The following is a 20,017-nucleotide window of genomic DNA, read 5'->3' on the forward strand; positions in this document are numbered from 1 at the left end:
AAAGGTGAAGTTTGAGGAATATCTAAGATTAAAATTAAGACTTCCCTTGACTTTCAAATATGAAATATGTTTATATTGTACATATAAGCTGAAAACACTGTGCTGTGCTTTACTGAAATTGTTTATACTGTCAAGTTAAAATGTACAAATGTATTTGTTTTTTGTTTCTTTCTGAAGGCTGCTACCTTGTGTACAAGTGATATGGAACAAGCACTTGCTGTAAAGAAAGCTTATGTAAAGTATCTCACTACACAATCATACGTACACTAAATACTGTTGTGTACTATAAGAATTTTAGTTCATGTCACTTCTAGGCTCTAATTAAACCAAATACATAATCCCTGTAATACTACAATAAGACACATTGCATATTAAAAGGCAGGCTGTGGTCAAAAATAGAAGACCCTGTACAAATCTCTTAGCAAAGTCCCAACAAATCTAACTTGTATTCCCCCCTCCACTTGTCATCTTGGCTACAAAAGGAGTGGGATGCAGGCAAGGTCAAATGTCAGGATGTCTAGGCTACATGTTAGTACAGATGCAGTTCGTTTTTATCTTTTGAATGTTTCAGGTAAACAACATAGCTGAAATCCACTTTAAAGCACTGAAGCTACCCTAGGCAATAGAAGGCTGACAAGATCGTATGTCTTTGTTTTTTGAAAAGGGAAGTATTTCGGTGGATATGTTAGAATTACCCTTCAGCTTTAAAATGGAAACATCCCATTAAATGGCCATGGGACAATTCCCCTCCCCCTCCAACATCATTCAAGAATGAGAAAGGATTTTTAAATGTGATTTTAGTCAAATTTCAGCTAACTGCTACCAAGAAAACCCTAAATTTCATTCTTACTGAAAATATGAAGTGGTTGTCAGTTACTGACTTCACCCAAAATCCTGTTGGGGACTTCTTTCTTTGGGAATTAGAATTGGGTAGATTAGTATCATCTCTGGCTATTACTTTACTACATCAGGGAGCAGAGTGGCATGTATTGGGACACTCTTGCTTGTGCCCCATTACACGTATTTGGAATTTAGTAGCACAATTCCTTAGTCCTCCTGTTATGTAGCTAAGTATATGTACAATGGACACTTGTTATATGCCGGGATTTGGTTCCAAGATACCTTGTGTATAACCAAATCCATGGATGCTCAAGTCCCATTAAATATAATGACATAGCAAAATGGTGTCCCTTATAAAAAATGGAAAATCAAGGTTTGCTATTTGCAATTTATACTTTTTGGGAACATTTTCAAACTGTGGATGCTTGATTCTGTGTATAAAAAAATCTCTGTATAAGAAGGGCCAAATGTAATTGCATAATGTACACCGTGATAGAGGACTCCAGCCTATATCTACAAAACTAAACCAATGCCTGTTTTGTTAATTTTTTGGTTTGCCACTGAACTTCCCCAAGTACTTTTATTTATAAAACAGCATTAGAATGTAGAACAAAAGAATGCATTGTACTACTTAGTAAAACATCATGTTTTCTTCAGACTTGTAGCCCATTATAAAACTGTTTAACATGTAATGCTTCCTTTGCATTTTCAAGTTGTAAAAATAAAATACTTGAACAGACAAAACTTTGTAATGCTGCCCGTTTATGGGTGCACATATATTTATTTTTTTGTGAGTGCAAAGTACCTCTTCTTCAAACCTCTGCATCCACTCAGTTGTCAAGAGTACAATATCAGACACTTCCTGCTACATGGTGTTGAGGCAATGTGCCTTGGGCAGGAGGAATGTGGAACTGTAGAGGAAGAACATTATGCATCATCCACATAATGTATGATAGCAGCTTTTATATTCAGTAAGAACTCATGAAGCGGCATCGATAAAAAGTACAGGATTCAAGCTCATTCCCAAGTACAGGTATGAAACAGCTTGCACAGTCTAGGCAATAAGTAACCAAAGGGATTATATTTAAAGAGAAAGTAAATTAGAAATAGGAATACAGACATCACACGCAAAAAATTATATATGGAAAATAAACCAAAGAGATGGGATTAGAAGTCAATTTCTGTTGAATGAATGTTGGATTGGAAGAATAGTGAAAAACTATAGAGTACAATGTACAGTAGATTCTGTAAATAGATTCAAGGTGGGTGTATGTTATTTATTTTTATGTTAAGACAAAATCAATTAAAAATATATATATACATATAAAAATAAGTAACCAGAGGGTTCTTGCTATATAAATTTCTTCATACTGCTGTCAAAGTTTCCTCCTTTATTCCCCGCACACCTTCCAAGTTTACTGTGTAGTGGCAAAAAGTCTGTGGTAGGTGAGGAGCAAAAACCACCCCCAACGTCCGTAAGACCCCTCTGCTGTGGTGATGCACATCGTCTGCACTCTGTATTGTCCGGCTTGCCATTAATCTCATCAGCAGTTGATTGGACCAAGTTATTCCGAGGGCTGGAGCAACTCTCTGAGCTATGCAGCTGAAACACAAACACCTGCATTCACAAAAGAGTCTTGCAATGTAAGTCATCTGATTAATGAGGTACAGTTTGAACTGACTCAGAGGTGAGGACAGGCTTGTTTCCTTTTGGAGAAGAAAGAAGTCAATTTAAGAAAATGATCCCACCCCCTCCCAGCTGATGAGCCAAATTAAAAGCTAGCAACCTAAAAGTCCATATAGATGGAGCTTTTCAAATTGATGCATCACTGCACAACCCTTTGTGGTCCCAAATCCATTACTGCTTGTATGTGGGGTGGGGATTTTAACTTTGCTCCCACCCTTGTGATCCTGCACTAAAGTATGGAGATGGGGCAAGTGGAGAGAGGCTACTTCTGGGTCATTGTAGGAGGGAGATGGAAAGCTGCTTCCTTACTCCAGTGACCACAACTGCTATTTCTAGGCCACTGTTAGTGACAGTTAAGCAGTGACCTGGGCTACTTATGTTGCTGTGAGACAGAAGGAGTTTGTCTAATGAGGATGACTAAATCCAAGACATCTAGCCTCAAAGAAAAGAGTGCTGGGTGTTGCAGGTAATATCTGGAAAAGGCTGTCTTATTCTTATCACTTGCATTGCTTACAATGAACCCTTACATTTCCTAGCCTGTCGCAGTGGAACAAAAAGGTTCAAAATAGAATGTCTAAATCTGCTGCTGGGACAAGCATAGTTCCTATTATCTTGTCTGTTGTATTCAAGAGTGTTACGTACTGCTGTGCTTTTGCTGATACTTTAAACCTGCATAAGAAAATGCTTTGTGGCTTAAACATTTAATAAAAGGATTTATTAAAATTAGTTGTAAAGGAAAGGATCAAAAGGAGGAGGGGGTTAAATAGGAAAAGTCAGAAATTGACCATAAGACATAAATGAGGTACCATGTTGAAGAAAACAGTTTGCTCAGACATAAAAATTGCCATAAGCTCCTCCTGAGTTAAACATACAAAACATTTGGATCCATAGTCTAAAGTATCTTGACATTGCTGATTACTGCTAGAATGTAAATAAGGTAAGTGTGACAAAAACAGTTTGGAAACTGGGCTTTCTCCTTATTGGTCAGTTTGTATGTGTGTTATAGCCTACTGTTGCTCAGTTGCTGCCACTGCATTTTTAAAGAATTCAATATAAACTTGGTTGTATAATTGTTCATTTAAGGTGGAACCCTGGACTTGGATTCTCCAAGTGCTGTGTTCAATTACCATCAAACTCCATGAACTTTAAAATGTTAAAACACATCCCCTTCAGTACTTCTCCTTGAACTAGTACATTGGGCAAGCAAAAGTACATAGTAGCAGCTTTTCCTATCTCATACTCTCTAAAAGCATGATGCCTTTGAGGTTTTGGGGGTTTTGCTGCACCTGATTCTGTCCATAGTATCTATCAGAATCCCCTTTCTTCTCCCCACCCATGGTATAAGAGCTCTGCTTTTCTGGTATACATGAAAAGTCCCTCCTTAGATGTGTGTGGACAGAGGGTTTATTACAAGTGAAAAAGCTAGTTTTTGAAGCTTCATGCACACGCTGTCTTTCCAGATGCACTCACCCAGGACTAGGAGCAGCGTCTCCAGATGCATCCATTGTGTCAGTTACCTGCAAGAGATCAAGCAAATGTTAGAATCATGGAATTGGAAGAGATGTTAGAATCATGGAATTGGAATTGGCCATGCATTCCAACCCCTTGCCTTGCAGGAAGATACAATCAAAGCACTCCTAATAGATGGCCTGTTTAAAAACCTCCAAAGGAGGAGACTCCACCACTCTCTGAAGCAGTGTGCTCCACTGTTGAGTAGGTTTTCCTGTCAGGAAGCTCTTGCTAATGTCTAGGTGGAATCTCTTTTCCTTTAGCTTTAATCCATTGCTCCGTGTCTTAGTCTCTGGAGCAGTAGGAAACAAGCCTGTTCCATCCTCAATGTGATATCCCTTCAAAGAACAAAAAATACTGGGGAGGACAATATTTTAATTTAAACTCATGGACAGGCAATGCTGTTTTTTGCCCCAATCAACAACATAGGTGTGGATTATTATCTTGAAATACAACATGTAAAAGAAATAGTACATTTCTTCTTAGGAAAGGGGAGGAAAAGCAATTATGGCAAATTGCTGGTGGAAATTTCTTGCAGGAGAGTTCAGGAGCAGTCCTCTTATCCTGATGCTCTGCAAGGGACAGTCCCCTTCACTGCAAAAGAATACTGGCCTTGCCACAAACAGACACTCTGGACACAGCACTGGCTTGTGTTGGCTCAAGAGTAAATCGTGGCCAATACAATTTAACTTGAGCAGGCAGGGAGTGCAGCAAGGTTTTATTTCAGCACCCATATATGTTTCTACTAGAGCAAGGTTAGTAATTGCATTCTTCTCATTATCATTTAGTTTTTAAGTGCATTTTGTGAATTTTAATGTACTAGCAATCGTCCTCTTGGTGATTTTTAGAATGTGAAGTGATATTTAAGCATCCCAAATTTATTCTGCCTTTCCTCCAGTGAACTCACAGAACTTTCATTTATCACACTTTTATTTTCACTACAACTCTGTGAGGAAGGTCAGGCTGAGAGTACAGTAAGGGGCCTGCAATCTCACAGTGACACAGGGAATTTCCTAGTTTAGCTAGTGGCAATCTCCAGTCTCCAACACAGTACAGCACTCTTAACTAAGCCACGCTTAGAGTAACCAAGGAAGAACAAGCATGAAGTGTCAGATCTACAAACATCTTTCCTGCCACTTCTGGGTTACGTACTTCAGGGAAAAGGGTGTCAGCCAGGGCTAGTTTTGATTTATTGTTGGGTGTCTTAAAATCATTCCCAAGTTATGGCGACCCTATCCCAGAGTTTTCTGAGGCTATGGCTTGCCCTAGGTCACACCATAGGTTTCCATGGCTGAGCAACAATTAGAAATGCAGCCTTCAGAGTTGTATTCTAACAGGTAGTCCACCTGAAACGTTGTTTCTGACCTTCATTAAATTAATTATACAGTGGGCCCTTGGTATCTGCTAGTTCCAGGACCCCCTGTGGATACCAAAAGTCTCATATACAGTAACAGTGTAAAATGGTGTCCCTTATAGAAAATGGCAAACCAAAGTTTGCTTTGTGGAATTAAAAAAAAATATTTTCAAGCCATGGATGATGATGATGATGATAATAATAGTTTATTTATATTTCCCGCCTCTCCCTGTGGATTGAGGCAGGATTACATAGTTGAATGCATGGATGCAAAATCCTTGGATATGGAGGGCCGACTTTTTTTCTATCCTGCCTTTCTCCCAGGACAGGACTCAGATCCATGCCACCTATGGTCGTGAGATTTAATTAGACTGGAAAAACTACTTCTCGACCGCCAGCTCCAAAAATTCCCCACCAGGAAGTTGCTCTGGTTTAGATGCAAAACTACACATAAGCCAGAATCTGTTTTAGTACAGAGAAACTTCCTGACAGAGTCTGCAGTCAATTAGAGTAAAATTCTGCTTCCTTACCTGATTAATGCATACTACGGGGATTTGGAATTTGCTGCTTAGTTGGTGAAGCTTTGCTCCAAACATCTGCAAATATTTGGCTTTCAGGACAGAATCTTTGGCGCCAAATTCACATCTGAATAAGGCAGCAATGGAATCAACAATGACAAGCCGCACCATGCCTCTGGAGAGCAGTATGCAAATCCTCTTAGTAATGCAGTTGAGGAAAGCATCCTGCAATAAGAAGAAAGCTTCAGAAAGCAGATTCATAAGGAGCTCAAGAGCAACACCTTTAACATTTCTAGCTTGACTGCAATTAAGGCCACAGCCGGAGTAATCTTGACTTGAGAAGTGCTTTGTGCTTGCATTTGCTTGCCAAACCAGCACAACAAACTGGGACAGTAATGCAGGAATGATTTACTGACTCAGCAAGCAGAGTGGGGATTAGACTACAATACTGCAAATCGCTGCACATTAATTTGGGACTAAACTGCACCAAACTTCACTGAATGGATAAGAGGATTGCACTGCTCGATCGTCAGTATCCTACATCAGCTACTTAACTATGGACACATAACGAAGTAATGTCTCCTAGCATGACTCCCTGCAGCCCACCTCCAGCGTCACTGAGCAAAAGGGGGTCTGTTTAACTGCCAAACTGGGGTACATGCAGGATTACATTACTAATTCTGCCCCTCCAGCAAGTGAGGCTGTGATGAAGAATTGCAACGGGGGTCAGTGGTACCTCGGGATACGAATTACCCAGGTTACGAAATTTTCGGGATACGAAAAAATCCCATAGGGAATTATTGTTTCGGCTTACGAAGGCTTTTCGGGTTACGAACGGTGCCGCGGAACGAATTAATTTCGTAACCCGAGGCACCACTGTATTAACTTAGTATTTTTATCTCTACCTTTCTAGTTAAACTTGTGAGCCACTTTGAGTTTCAGTTTAGGGAGGAAGGCAGATTATCATACTGTTCGAACATGAGCTTATTTAATGTTTGTTTTCAGGTGGGAGGGAAGCTACTACTGTCAGCCTCTCTTTAAAAGCAGAACAATGCAAGTCATGATAGGACAGAAATTCTGCCTTAGTGCAAGACTGCATGGCCGAAATCTGTTTGTCTAGTCCTATGTACAGATGATGTATTGGATCAATTGCTAAATAATAAATCAGAGCTTATGAAATTCCATTGATTCAACCAGTCTTACTGCAACTGTAACCAGCAAAAGGGCTTTTTATTTTACATTTGAATGTAACAATCAACTGGCTTTAGGCCTAGATATGCTGCAACACAGAACAATTCTATCTTTATCTTCTTTGTCCTCTCCATCCCTTTTAATACAATTGATTGCTATCTTGTTTGCTCTGTTTTCCCTTATGCCTTAAGTCTGTCTCAGTGATATTGTCATGGGTGTTCTGCCAGTGCCCTTGCCTGTGGCAAACAGATTTGGGAAGTCTGCCCACTCTCCCAGTTGCAACCCCAAGGCTCCAATAATTGTCCAGGAATGAAAGAACAAATTGACCTGACATCACAGTGTGGCTAGGCAGTTTTCCCCTTAAATGAACTGGCCTGATATTGAGAGGGGGCAAGCGGGCCATATTAATGTCAAGTAGAACAGAGGGGCCACAGAACAGCAGTGGGGAAAGCTTGGCCCAAGGGTTGCATGCAGCCTTCCCATGTAGACCTCCCACTTTCACCCTGGTTACTTCCAGTTTTTAAAAAGGCTATTTTTAGCCTCCCACCATGGCACTCCCTTTTCATGGTGGTGGGATTGTGTGTGCCAATGAGGCAAGAGGGTATGCTGATGATACCAATGTTGATGAAAGCACTGCACGTCAGACAGGCTCTTGCAGACTAAACATGTCAAATACCTAATGGGTAGCAGTAGCAGTGGTGGAGTGACACTGGCAGTGGATTGCTCAAGAGACCATAGCTAACACTTCTTAGTACAGTGCAGAAGAAGGTACCAGTAAAGCACTTTTGAATGTCTTTTGCCATGAAAACGCTATAATGAAACAAGAGATAGTGTAAGAAGATGAGACTCCCAGATTGGATGGCACTCAACAAGCTACTGGGGTACTGCAGAGTATAATTACAAGTAGTGCTGTGGTTAATAACACAACTGAACTAAAAAGGGATGTTCAGCTGTTGATATACTGAAAGTTCAAAGCAGCACAACACATTTGTTGTTGTTGTGTGCCTTCAAGTCGTTTCCAACTTATAGCGCCAACTTATGGCGATTAAAAGGTGAACCAAACATGAAATGTGAGAAGCATAATCACAGGAAGCTAGACATTTTAAAGTAAGAAATTGAATGTATACATATCTATAGCACTTATCAGTGCACTTAAGCACTACCTAAGTGGTTTACAATGTGTAAGCTAATTGCCCCCAACAAGCTGCGTACTCATTTTAGTGACTGCGGAAGGATGCTAGGCTGAGTCGACACTAAGCCAATGGCTGGGACTGAACTCACAACCTTATGGTTTGTGAGTAAGTGGCTGCAATACAGGCATTTAACCATTGTGCCACCAGGGCTCCTGGTGTATACCTTAAATTTATGCTTTTTGTTGTGTACCTTCAATTTTCATGCCTCCTTCCTCAGAGTCTAAATCCAGCTTTGCGTATGATACGTTCAGTGTACAAATTAAACAATGATAAAATGCAGCCTTGCCTGACTCCCTTGTCAAATGGAAACCATTCTGTTTCTTCTTATTCTGTCCTGATGGTGGTCTTTTGTCCTGGGTACTGCCCACTAGCAGTCGGACTTCTCAGCAAAAGCCTGTCTGACATGGGAGAACTTCCAGCAGCAGCAGTGTTACCATCAGCATAGCATCTTGCCCCACAGGAGCATGCAATCCCACTGCCAAAAATAAAAATATATATAGTGCTATGCTATGTATTTGCCATGAGGGACTCACATTTTTCTTTTTCCAGTGTGTCTGAGAACTAAAGCATAGTTGTGCCCATTGGCTACAATTCTTTATTTCCTGGAAACTCTTCCAGAAGCAGGACCAGTCCACAGACTACCAGTTTCAGTAGTACTGGTCTACTTAATCTACATTTAAGTAGTAGTAAGTTCTGCAATCAAAATTTCAGTGACTTGGAAAAATGGCATGCTTTATTCATAAAATGGTGTTTTAACTATTCAATTTGTCCTGATACTTCTAGTCATGAAGAGAAACAGGAACTTATGCAGAATACTAGAAATATTAGTCCCAGTGCACTCTTAGCCATATCTACTCATAAGCAAGACTAACTGAATTTAATGGGGTTTCCTCCAAGAAAGGTGGTTATGGAATTGTACTTCTCTGGCCTCCAGAATTTTGGCAATAGTTAATCAATTTTCAAGCATGTCTTATCTATCCTGAGTTCTAGGGCTGTTTTGTTTTTTATTAGGGTGGGTGGGAAGAGGAGAACTACGAAAGCCTAGATTTCCAGAACACTAAATTATGTATCTGTTGTCCGATGTTGTTTTGTTCTAGCCCTCCAAGAACTGCAGCATGATGAATACTTGAATTGCCAAACTACTGCCTACAGACAGTGACCTTTTGAATGATATTGTTAAATTCTAGGCAGAACACAAAAAGCAAACTGTTGACATTTTATGTGTACTCTTGCCCTTTGGACATCAAAATAATTTTACTGAAATTTGGAGAAAAGGTTAATTTGATGTGTTTTATCAAGGTCTTCTGATGTTTTCTCACTGACATTTGGAATGAGACAGATCAGCCAGTATCAGAAAACTGAAGGTAAAATATTAATAATCGTTGTTTATTTACAGCTTCCACACACCCCCACAAGGCTATCTCCATGACTTATTTACATGTCTATAAACTGGATTAAGACTGGAATCCCTTTGGTGGTTTACACTGGATTAAATACACAAGCAGTTGCATTATTTAGGAGTTAGCACAGGGGTGGTATCTTAATCTGAGGTGCAAAAGCAGTGTAACACCAGGATAACCATTATGCATTCTAGTAGCCGGCCAGAGTTCTACATTATGTTTGGTGGTTGGGAAGTGTACTCTGTTAGATATGGCTATCATTCCAAGGACTCTCCAAGATTTTGTTTAGTACCAAACTGATAACACACTGTTATAAGCTTGACTTCCGGGAAATCATGCAGAAGGTGGCGTATAACAGAGAAAGCATTCCATTACAGCAAATGGTGGGACCAGAAGTCTTTAACGGTTAGTTCTAACAAGGCTGTGCAATGGCAAAAATTCAAGATCCCTGTGGTTGGTTATGGGTTCTCAGTTGCAGTGATGCCCATGGAAGAGCAACTCCCAAAGTTTATACACTGAAGAAGCAAACACGGGAAACTAATGTGTAGGGGTGACTCATTTCCCATTCCAATAGCTATAGTCCAAAACACACTGCAGAAATAATCCAGTATGAGACCGCTTTAACTGCCCTGGCTCAGTGCCAGGGAATCCTGGGAATTGTAATTTATTGCAGCTCCAGGGCTCTCTGATAGAGTAGGCTAAATGTCACACAAAACTACAGTTCTCAGAATTCCCTAGTACTGAGTCAGGGCAGTTAAAGAGATTTCAAACTGGATTCTTTCTGCAATGTGGTTTGGACCTATGAGAACAACACAAGCAGGAAATTTTACGCTCACAGTCACACCTCTTTGCCCAATCTTAAACTACCAAGCTAATGCAAAATTATCTAGCAGAGTCTACTAAATGCAAGTTAACCTTTTCTTTGCCACTGATTGCTATTAATGTTTGACCAGGATGCTAACAAGGATTCTGTCTGCCTGATTGCAGATGGCATGTTCACTCCAGAAATTAAGTACAGTACTGAGTAACAGATATGTGAGCAGCATTGCCTAGTACAGTTATGCAGTCCAGTATAACTCCAACACAATGCAACTCCAGTCCCGCTCCGCCAGTGTAAATTTACACAACTATTGAACAGGATCTCAGCCTCAATACTTTCAAGAAGCCCCAAAACAAAACAAAAAATGTTCTGGCACTCACCAGGTCTGCTGCATGCTCAACAAAAATACCATTTCCAAATTTTATCTTTTCCACCACATTGGGTGGAACATCATCTCTCAGATTTGCCTGCTGCTGAATCAGTTGCTGCAGGCGTTTGTTTGGGAAAGCATCCTCTGTGCAAATGTAAACAGCACCTGCAATAAAGAAGATAATTTTTTATTTAATTTTTAAAGTATAATATCTATTCCAAAAATCCATACCGTATTACACACATACAATTACATAAACATCTAGCACCCCCTGCTCCTTCCCGTCTTCCTCTTCTCTATACCTTCTAATAATCATCCCTATCTTCCCCACTCTTATTCCTTCTAATGCCCTTCCCTATCTCCTTCTCCTTCCAACTCTCTCCTCCTACCTTTCAAACCTTCACTCCCTCCTCTCCTCCTACCTATTATTTACTACTCAACCCTTCTCCTTCACACAATCTTCACACGCTATCCAATCTTCTCCTCCCATGTAACCCTCCACACTTACTCTAACCCAGTGCTTCTCAATTATTTTCTGTCATGCCCCCATTAGGAAGAAGAAAACATTTCGCGCCCCCCGCGCGACTGTAAATAGTATCATTTGTCTATAAAATTGTTATAAGTACTGTATCCGTACGGAGCCTCGCACCCTTCCTGGGGGGGCGCGCCCCACTATTTGAGAAGTACTGCTCTAACCAAAAAGAAGATAATTTTTGAGACTGCAGGCTTCTCATCATCAGTCAGTGTGAACAACACAGACATAGTACCGTATTTTCCGGCATATAAGACGACTGGGCGTATAAGACGACCCCAACTTTTCCAGTTAAAATATAGAGTTTGGGATATACTCACTGTATAAGACTACCCCTCTTCCAATGCACACCAAATAAAAAAAAATTAAAATCAGATTTGATTTCAATATGGTAATTTTAATTCAAATAACATGCAGGTACTTAGCAGGAAACCTTGTTGTACACAAAGCCTGCTTGGATTGGTCAGCTCTCCCTGCCTGCCCAGCCCTCCCTGTCTCCAAGACTATCAGAGTGGTAGCTGCTTTCATATGATTGCCGCATAAGGTAGGGATGCGGCTGCAGCCGTTTTTGAGCCCCCTCCACCATATGCAGCGACCGCAGAGTCTCCAGTCTGGCTCAGAAGTTTCAGCACCTGCCCTATAAGATGACACCCAGCGTATAAGACGACCCCCAACTTTTGAGAAGATTTTCCTGGGTTAAAAAGTAGTCTTATACGCCAGAAAATACAGTAGTGGTTTTTTACGGGTAAGTGCAGAAAAACTAGTAATAGGTATGGCTTGTGCCAAAAAAAGGAGTCCTGGTTTTGCTTCTATCTACTAGCTTATGTGGACATATAAGGAAACCTGCCCCCAGCCCCATTTGGGTTCAAGAATGGAGGTGTAAGATGAATGAGTGAGTTCTGACTTAAACCCAGAGCTGAAGAACCGAAGAACCAAGGGATTGTGCTTTAAACATAGCTAAAGGACCAAACAAGATGGTTCCGCGCAGAGCATTGATGTGACGAAAGTATTTGGCAACCGAGGCGAGGAAAGTCTGAAAACTTGGAAGCTGAAGCGGGGTGCCGTCCAGGTGTGACGAACCATGACCGGGAAGAACCTTATCTCCTGAGTGGCCATGATGAGGAACTGACAGGACAATGGAGAACTTTGAACAGAACGAGTTGCTTTGAACACGGACTGATCTGAACAACCTGTCTGTCCTCCCAAATAGAGGAAGTTGAGTAATGGGCTGCAATATTGCAAGACTCCAGCAGCCAAAAGCCAGAGAGAAGAAAAAGTATAAAGACCCTGGACTGTCATCTCCATTTTGTTGGCATCTACCGCGGCAACGGTGTCATCCCCAGCCTTCGAGAACAACTGATCAATGTTCGGCGGAAGGAAAGTGTGTGTGAGTATTGTATGAATGTGTGAGTGAAAGAGCTCTTGATAATCAATGTTTGTGTTACTTGTGTGATTCAATAAATGTTACATGCATGGTGTTTAAAACCAAATTTGGTGTCTCAATGTCTTTCTCAGCCTTGCTGTGAATAGGTCCACGGAGGGAGAGGTTCTCATTACACGCTCTCAGGATAAACAGGTTGCCCTTACAATCTTGGGCATAACATATTTGGTGTCAGAAGTGGGATCCTAGAGCGTGGTGAGACTCTTTCTTTCTGGGGACTCTCATAGCTTGGGGGAGACAGATCTTGAGACTTGGTGCAAGGGGACGCCCTTGCTGGAAACAAGGGGCAAAGAGGGAACAGGTGGAGGTTTGGAAGCCTGTTCACACAACTTCATTAGTGAACTGAAGACAGCAGTATATTTAATGGCATAATGGTCCAGAAGCCAGAATTCAAACTCAGCAATCCAGCACCAAAGCAAACATTTATGTCGCCATTTATATCAGTTTTGGCAAATCTACCCAGGAACAGCATACAACAACATATAGTAAATCACAGGAATATACCAGATATTGCTTAGCCAATCCTTAAAAAGCAGTTTAATTGTGATTTAAACCATCTAATTAAAAATAATAATAATTGTAAGCTGCTCTGAGAGCCTTTAGGGTTGAAGGGCGGGGTATAAATACCGTAAAAAATATTTTCCTCAATCTCAAGGGTTCTACAGGATCCCTTGGCATACTGATATTCCAGACTAACATAGCTATGTCTCGTAGTTATTTCTGTTCTCGTACTTATTTCCGTTAGGGTTCAAACACCAAATGAAAATTATTCATGCCGAATTTCCCCCTAACATCTCCAAATTGTTACTGTTATTGCTAGGTAGTGCCAGACAGTCAATAATAGGTCAAAATGTTCTGTAACTGCATGATTTGTTTTTTCTTGAGACTTAAAGTTGCTAACTCTGTAACTTCTGAAAATTTCCTTAAAGATTCTTTTCCTTCAGCATGTCTCTACCTTACTTTCTCTTATGGTCAACCACCGGCTTTTCCACATCAGACAGTGATGGGGAGCAACCATAGTTCAGTAGTAGAGCACATCTTAAATGGAAAAGGTTCCAAACACAATCCCTGGCACAGACAGTTAAAAAGGATTAAAATAAAATAAGCCGGAATACTATTTGGGACATTATGCCAGCCTAAGTCCTATTTATACTGGCAGCTGTATTCCATAAATAAGAGATGGGGGAACGGGAGCTTAGACACCCCACAAATTCTTTAAACAAATCTGGCCTAAAATGCATCTGAAAAAATGGTCAAAACCCATCCAAACTACCACAAAAACTTGGTAGTACAGGTCCCTCTCATCTTCACTATTCTCTACAATGCCCCCCAAAACACTTAAATTTGACTGCACTGTAGGCTCCTAGTATCTGCTGGAGTCTGGTTCCAGGATCCTCTGTGAATACCAAAACCCGTGGATGCTCAAGCCCCATTATATACAGTGGGGTAGTAAAATGATGTCCTTTATAATATCAAATGACAATATCAAGGTTTGTTTTTTGGATTGTTTAAAAAATATATTTTCCAGCTGTGGATGGTTGACTTCATGGATACGGATGGCCGACTGTACTTTGGCTGCTATCTGGAAGTGAAAGAATATTACTTTCACTTGTGTTAGTGTGGGCTGTGTGTGTATGTGTGTGTGTGTGCGCATGCGCGTAAACCTCCACCCCAACCCGCACGATTGCCCACCCTGTTTTAGCACCTTTACCTAAGGAGGTATCCCCTTACGTAAGTAATTCCTCCTTCGCCTGCAGTGCAACAAGCAAACCTCAAGACTGGAAGTAACACTGGGACAGCTCTGCTGCCAACCCCCGGCAAGTCACTTCATAGGCACTGGGGCTGGCAGCAGAGATTTAAATCAGTTAAACCTTCTTAGGAAAAGTAAGGTAAACATGTTTTAAATAAATAAACCAAGGTAAATTTTTCTTACCGGACTCTAGGCCACCGTATTTATATGGATATTGTACAGAAAGGGTCAGCTGCAATGCAATTTGGGTCTTCCCCGCTGAGCTCTCACCAGCAATTTCAGTAATTCCTGTCAGGGGGATGCCACCTTTGAGAAAGCCATCTAAGACTGGACAGCCGAGGCTTAACTTCTTGTGTTGGTTTTTGTCTTGGAATAGCTGAAGAGCTAAAACAGCAATTCAAGAGAGAAAACTAGTCTTGAAACAAAACAAATTTAAGGGTTTGAAAGCTTTTTTGTGGAGGAAGTCATCATATGATGAATTGGGCTCAAGGCCATGAAGGTTCATGCTGCCAATCTCTTCCTTTAGTTGGTCTCAAGGTGCTACAAGATTCCTTTGTATACTGTGTTCTCTTCCAACTCTATGATTCTATGATTCATTGTTTTCTAGAAAATATATCAGTGGTAGCCATGTTGGCCATACAGCAAAGTACAGAAACATCCAAAATCCACACAGCAGCAATACCTTTATAGACTCATAGAGTTGGAGGGCCATCCTGTCCAGATAATGAGAAAACAGAAACAGTTAAACTTTTCAAATGTTTTGAATCAAACACTGATCAAAATGGTGAAGAAATCAGAAGAAGACTAGGAATGGGAAGAGGAACTATGAAGGAACTAGCCAAGATCCTAAAGGGCAAAGATATACAACTGAGCACTAAAGTTAGAATTGTCCCAGTCATTGTATTCCCCATCATCATGTATGAATGTGAGAGCTGGACAGCAAAGATGGTGGATAAGAGGAAAACTCTTGAGATGTGGTCCTGGAGGAGAGTACAGTACTCAGGATATCGTAGATGGCCAAGAAGACAAATGAGTCCTTGAACAAATCAAGACTGAATTCTCCTTCCCAAGACTGAGTCAACATTTATTTAAATTCCCTCAGTTCAATGAATCTACTCTGGTTGGTTCAAGCAAATGGATTTAGGCCATGAAATATGCCAGCAACAATAAGTATATGATTTGGAGGAACTCACATTAAAAAAAACCTCTAGAATAAAACAATTCATAAAAACAACAAAGAAGGAACAAGATGAACTTGTCTAAGGAGATTATTTCAAAGGTTAGGTGCCCCACCTACATTTACAGGGGAAAGGAAAAAAAGACCTGAGAAACTGAAAAAAGATCAAGTGTAGTTTCACATACAGAACACACTCAGGTTATTTTTCTAAAACATTTTAAAAGCAAGAACAACAACCAACACACACACACAAAAAGTGGAGTCATTTACCTGTAAGGACAGGATGTTTTCTCACAGCACTAGAAAGTGTTCTTAGCAGGTACTGTACATCCGCAGTACATAATTTTGTCACCCTTTGCAAATCCGCTTGGGAAAGATTGAAAATCTCTCTGACTGATTTTAGGTTTGCTGAAACGAGAAGAGTGATAAAGTAGAACCAGCTTTGTTGGGGTTTTCATGTGAAAAGTAATAGCTGCAAAATACAGGAGGACACATATATTATTACTTTCTTCTTGCATCTTACTATCACATGCCGGGTTATCTGGGGAAAAACTATAAGGGACTTACTTTAGAATAGATTTGTATAAGATTTTGCTGACTGTGCTAAGGCATATTTATCCTTTCGTACCATGAGGACAGCATGGTGTAGTAGTTTGAGTGTTGGACTATGACTCAGGAAGACCAGGGTTCAAATCCCTGCTCAGCTATGGAAACCCACTGGGTGACCTTGGGCAAGTCACACTCTCACAGCCTTAGAGGAAGGCAATAGCAAACCTCCTGTGAATAGATCGTGCCAGGAAAACCCTACGACAGAGTTGCCATGAATCAGAATTGACTTGAAGGCACATAATAACACTAACCACCACCTACTTCCATATCAGAGACAGAGAACATCTGATCCTTCTGATGTTGCTGGGCTACAGTTCCCATCAAACTTAGATGACATACCAAATGGAGATGATGAGAAATGGAATCCAACATCTTCTGGAGACATGTTCCCCGTCACTGTTCACACATCTGAGGAAGTAGACCAAGTCAACAGAAACGTACACTACAACTTCTTTCACTCGGTTAGTTAATCTCAAGGGTGCTACACGATCCCTTTGCATATTCACACATTAACTAGGATTACATTGCAATCTTATAAGTATGTCATAAGATAAAAATAAACCAGCCCAACATGTTGTTGGGGTTTACTCTAGGAAAATGCATAGGGTTGCAGCCTGTTTATAGGGAAATCTATACAGAGGCAGGCACCAGCTTATTGTCCAATTGACTGTGATTGAGCTCATGTAACAATATCAGGGTGGGTGCCCCCTCCACCTGGATCATGAGGTGCCCCTGGATCCAGATACAACTAAACCCACTAAGAATAATAATAGTGTTTTAACAATATTATTTACATTATGTTAATCCATGCATGCCCCATTGAAATTAGTGGAAAATTTCTGAACAAACCTTCATAGGACTGAGCTGAAAAGATGGTGTGCATTTATTTATTTGTTATTATTTTTGTAAAATTGAATGGGTCCCATATTGTGAAAAACCCCATCTTCCTCCATTTTCTCAAAGTTCTTCATGGTATCATAGTATCTGTAAAAGTTTGCATATGCATTTTTCCTGCGTTAAGCCACACTAAGTTTGTAGAAAGCTGCATAAATGCTACTACAATGTGTTTTCTCAGATGTTTGGCCAGGTCTTTCATCTGTGGTTAGTTGATGTGGTGACTATTCTCCACCTTCGTTGCTGACAAAACGGTGTATATTTATTTAGTAGCAACTCTATCCTGAGGACTCCTGAGAGCTTTGCCAAGCTAAATGCAGAAAGAGAATAATGATCGTATGGTGTGCAAGCCTGACAAGGGGGATACATAGCGAGATAAAGATTACCTTTCTTAATAGCTACAATCACTCTAGGGTTCACATCAAGCTGATCCCAATCCATTTCTTGACAGTTGCAGAGCCAGAGAAATATTCTGTAACACAGCAAGTATTGATAAGGAAGGAATGCAAATAAGCAGTAGCATCAGAAAGACACAACTAGAAAGAGCGGTGGTCACTTTACTCATTTGTTTAAGATATTTGGGCTTTTAATTTTTTGGTCACTAAGCAGATATAACATGTAAAGTAAATCTTTATGGACAGGGGAAGCGTGTCCCTGTTAGTGCTCTTGGACATCTCAGCGGCCTTCGATACCATCGACCATGGTATCCTTCTGGAACGCCTGGGAGAGTTGGGTATCGGGGGCACTGCTTTGCAGTGGTTCCGTTCCTACCTCTCAGGCAGATTCCAGATGGTGGAGCTGGGGGACTGTCGTTCCGACAAGAGGGCCCTTATATCTGGGGTCCCTCAGGGAGCGATTTTGTCCCCTATGCTATTTAACATTTACATGAAGCCGCTGGGAGAGATCATCCGGAGACATGGGGCGCGGTGTTATCAGTACGCTGATGACACCCAAATAGTCTTCTCTATGTCTCCGACTGATGCAGTAACTAAGGATGGCATCTCTCCTCTTGATGCCTGCTTGGCGTCGGTAATGGGTTGGATGAGGGAAAACACACTCAGTGTGAATCCAGAGAAAACGGAAGTACTGGTGATAGGTTCTCCTGGCCCAGGTAAGAAAGTTTTTCCACCTGTCCTGAATGGGGTCACGCTCCCTGTGAAGGACTCGGTTCGCAGTTTGGGGGTGCTCCTTGACTCGTTGCTCCACCTTACATCTCAGGTGGATGCGACGGTTAGGAGCACCTGTTATCAGCTTCGGCTGATATGCCAACTGCTACCCTTCTTGGACCGGGGGGACCTTGAAACTGTTGTACATGCTCTGGTAACCTCTCGACTAGATTTCTGTAATGCGCTTTACATGGGGCAACCCTTGTACCAATCTCGGAAGCTTCAGTTAGTGCAGAATATGGCAGCAAGGCTGGTCACTGGTTGTTCCAGGGCCAGCCATATAACACCTGTTCTGAAAGATCTCCATTGGCTGCCTATTCGCTTCTGGGCCGAATACAAGGTGTTGGTTATCACCTATAAAGCCCTATATGGCTTGGGCCCAGGGTACTTGGAGGACAGCCTCTCCCCATATAGTCCGCCCCGCACTCTTAGATCAGGAGAAAGACATCTGTTGATGGTTCCAGATGTCTGCTATGCTGTCACCAGGAGGGCTTATTCTGTCTCAGCCCTGAGACTCTGGAACGCACTCCCTAATGAGCTCCGCATGTTCACTTCCCTTGATGTTTTCAAGGAAAACTTGAAGACTTACCTTTTTCGTCAGGCATTCCCCCCATGAACGCGGGTGTTAGTTTTCTCCCCCTGAATGTGACGTTTTTTCCATCCTGTCAGCCTTGTAATTGTACTGTTGGTTTTATATTGCTATTTTATTGTATATTGTGTTTTTAAATTGTTTTTATTATGCTGTAAACCGCTATGATCCATGGAATAGCAGTATATAAATACATTTTATTATTATTATTATTATTATTATTATTATTATTAATATATTGAGCAGTATGACAAGACTAAGGTACAAAACAGACTGCAGAAATAATCCGGTTTGAAACTGCTTTAACTGCAATGGTTCAATGCTAGGGAACTCTGAGACCTTTAGTTTAGTGAGACATTCAGCTTTCTCTGTCAGAGAGCTCTAGTGCCACAATAAACTACACTTCCCAGGATTCTCTGGCACTGAGGCCTCAAACTGGGTTATTTCTGCAGTGTGTTTGGGACCTCAAGCTGTAAAAATCTGAAATAGAGATATATCATTGCTAAGGCAACGGATTTAAGGGCCTTACCTGGACGTGTCCCAAAGGGGATCCCTCCCAGGGGAAGGGAGCTGGGAGCACGGTCCTTTGGAGCAAGCCATCCACCGTGATTGAGAACAGCTCTTCAAGCCTGGCAGCCAGGAAAAGAAAGGCACCAGACCAAGCCCAGGTTGGCACCGCTTTCACCGCCATGGCTCCATGCCATGGAATTGTGGGAGCTGTAGTTTGTTGTGGCTCCGCAGCTCTCTGACAGAGGCCCAAAACACACTGCAGAAACAGTCCAGTCTGCCCTCCTCCTCGGGGCTAAGGAAGGCAGGGAAGGCAGGCAGCAAGCAGCCCGACAGTCGGAAGGTGGCTCTGGAGACCTTGGTTCAAGTCCTTGGGCAAAAGGTCACACTCTCTCAGCCTCAAAGGAGGCGAAACAGTCTCCCAGCGTTGCTTTGATTTAATTAAGAGAAATAGAAACATAAACAATTTC

At 41.4% G+C, this 20,017-nt stretch overlaps 1 protein-coding gene across 2 annotated transcripts; it reads right to left on the reverse strand.

Annotated features, from left to right (window-relative positions):
• Positions 1-1,263: 1,263 nt before the first annotated feature.
• Positions 1,264-19,983, reverse strand: XRCC3 (X-ray repair cross complementing 3). Of its 2 annotated transcripts, XM_042475899.1 has the most exons (8): positions 19,570-19,983; positions 17,672-17,757; positions 16,053-16,190; positions 14,789-14,989; positions 10,893-11,047; positions 5,921-6,133; positions 3,998-4,044; positions 1,264-2,443 (listed from the first exon to the last, which is right to left on the reverse strand). In XM_042475899.1, the coding sequence occupies exons 1-8, from the start codon at positions 19,638-19,640 to the stop codon at positions 2,206-2,208; spliced, it is 1,149 nt and encodes a 382-aa protein (XP_042331833.1). In that variant the 5' UTR covers positions 19,641-19,983; the 3' UTR covers positions 1,264-2,205. The 2 variants fall into 2 exon arrangements, with proteins under 2 accessions (XP_042331833.1, XP_042331838.1); XM_042475904.1 differs by lacking the exons at positions 17,672-17,757; positions 19,570-19,983 and adding an exon at positions 17,241-17,664.
• Between the last annotated feature and the right edge of the window lie 34 nt (positions 19,984-20,017).

This window comes from Sceloporus undulatus, chromosome 1 (assembly GCF_019175285.1).
Source record: "Sceloporus undulatus isolate JIND9_A2432 ecotype Alabama chromosome 1, SceUnd_v1.1, whole genome shotgun sequence".
In the NCBI taxonomy this organism is placed as follows: domain Eukaryota; kingdom Metazoa; phylum Chordata; class Lepidosauria; order Squamata; family Phrynosomatidae; genus Sceloporus; species Sceloporus undulatus.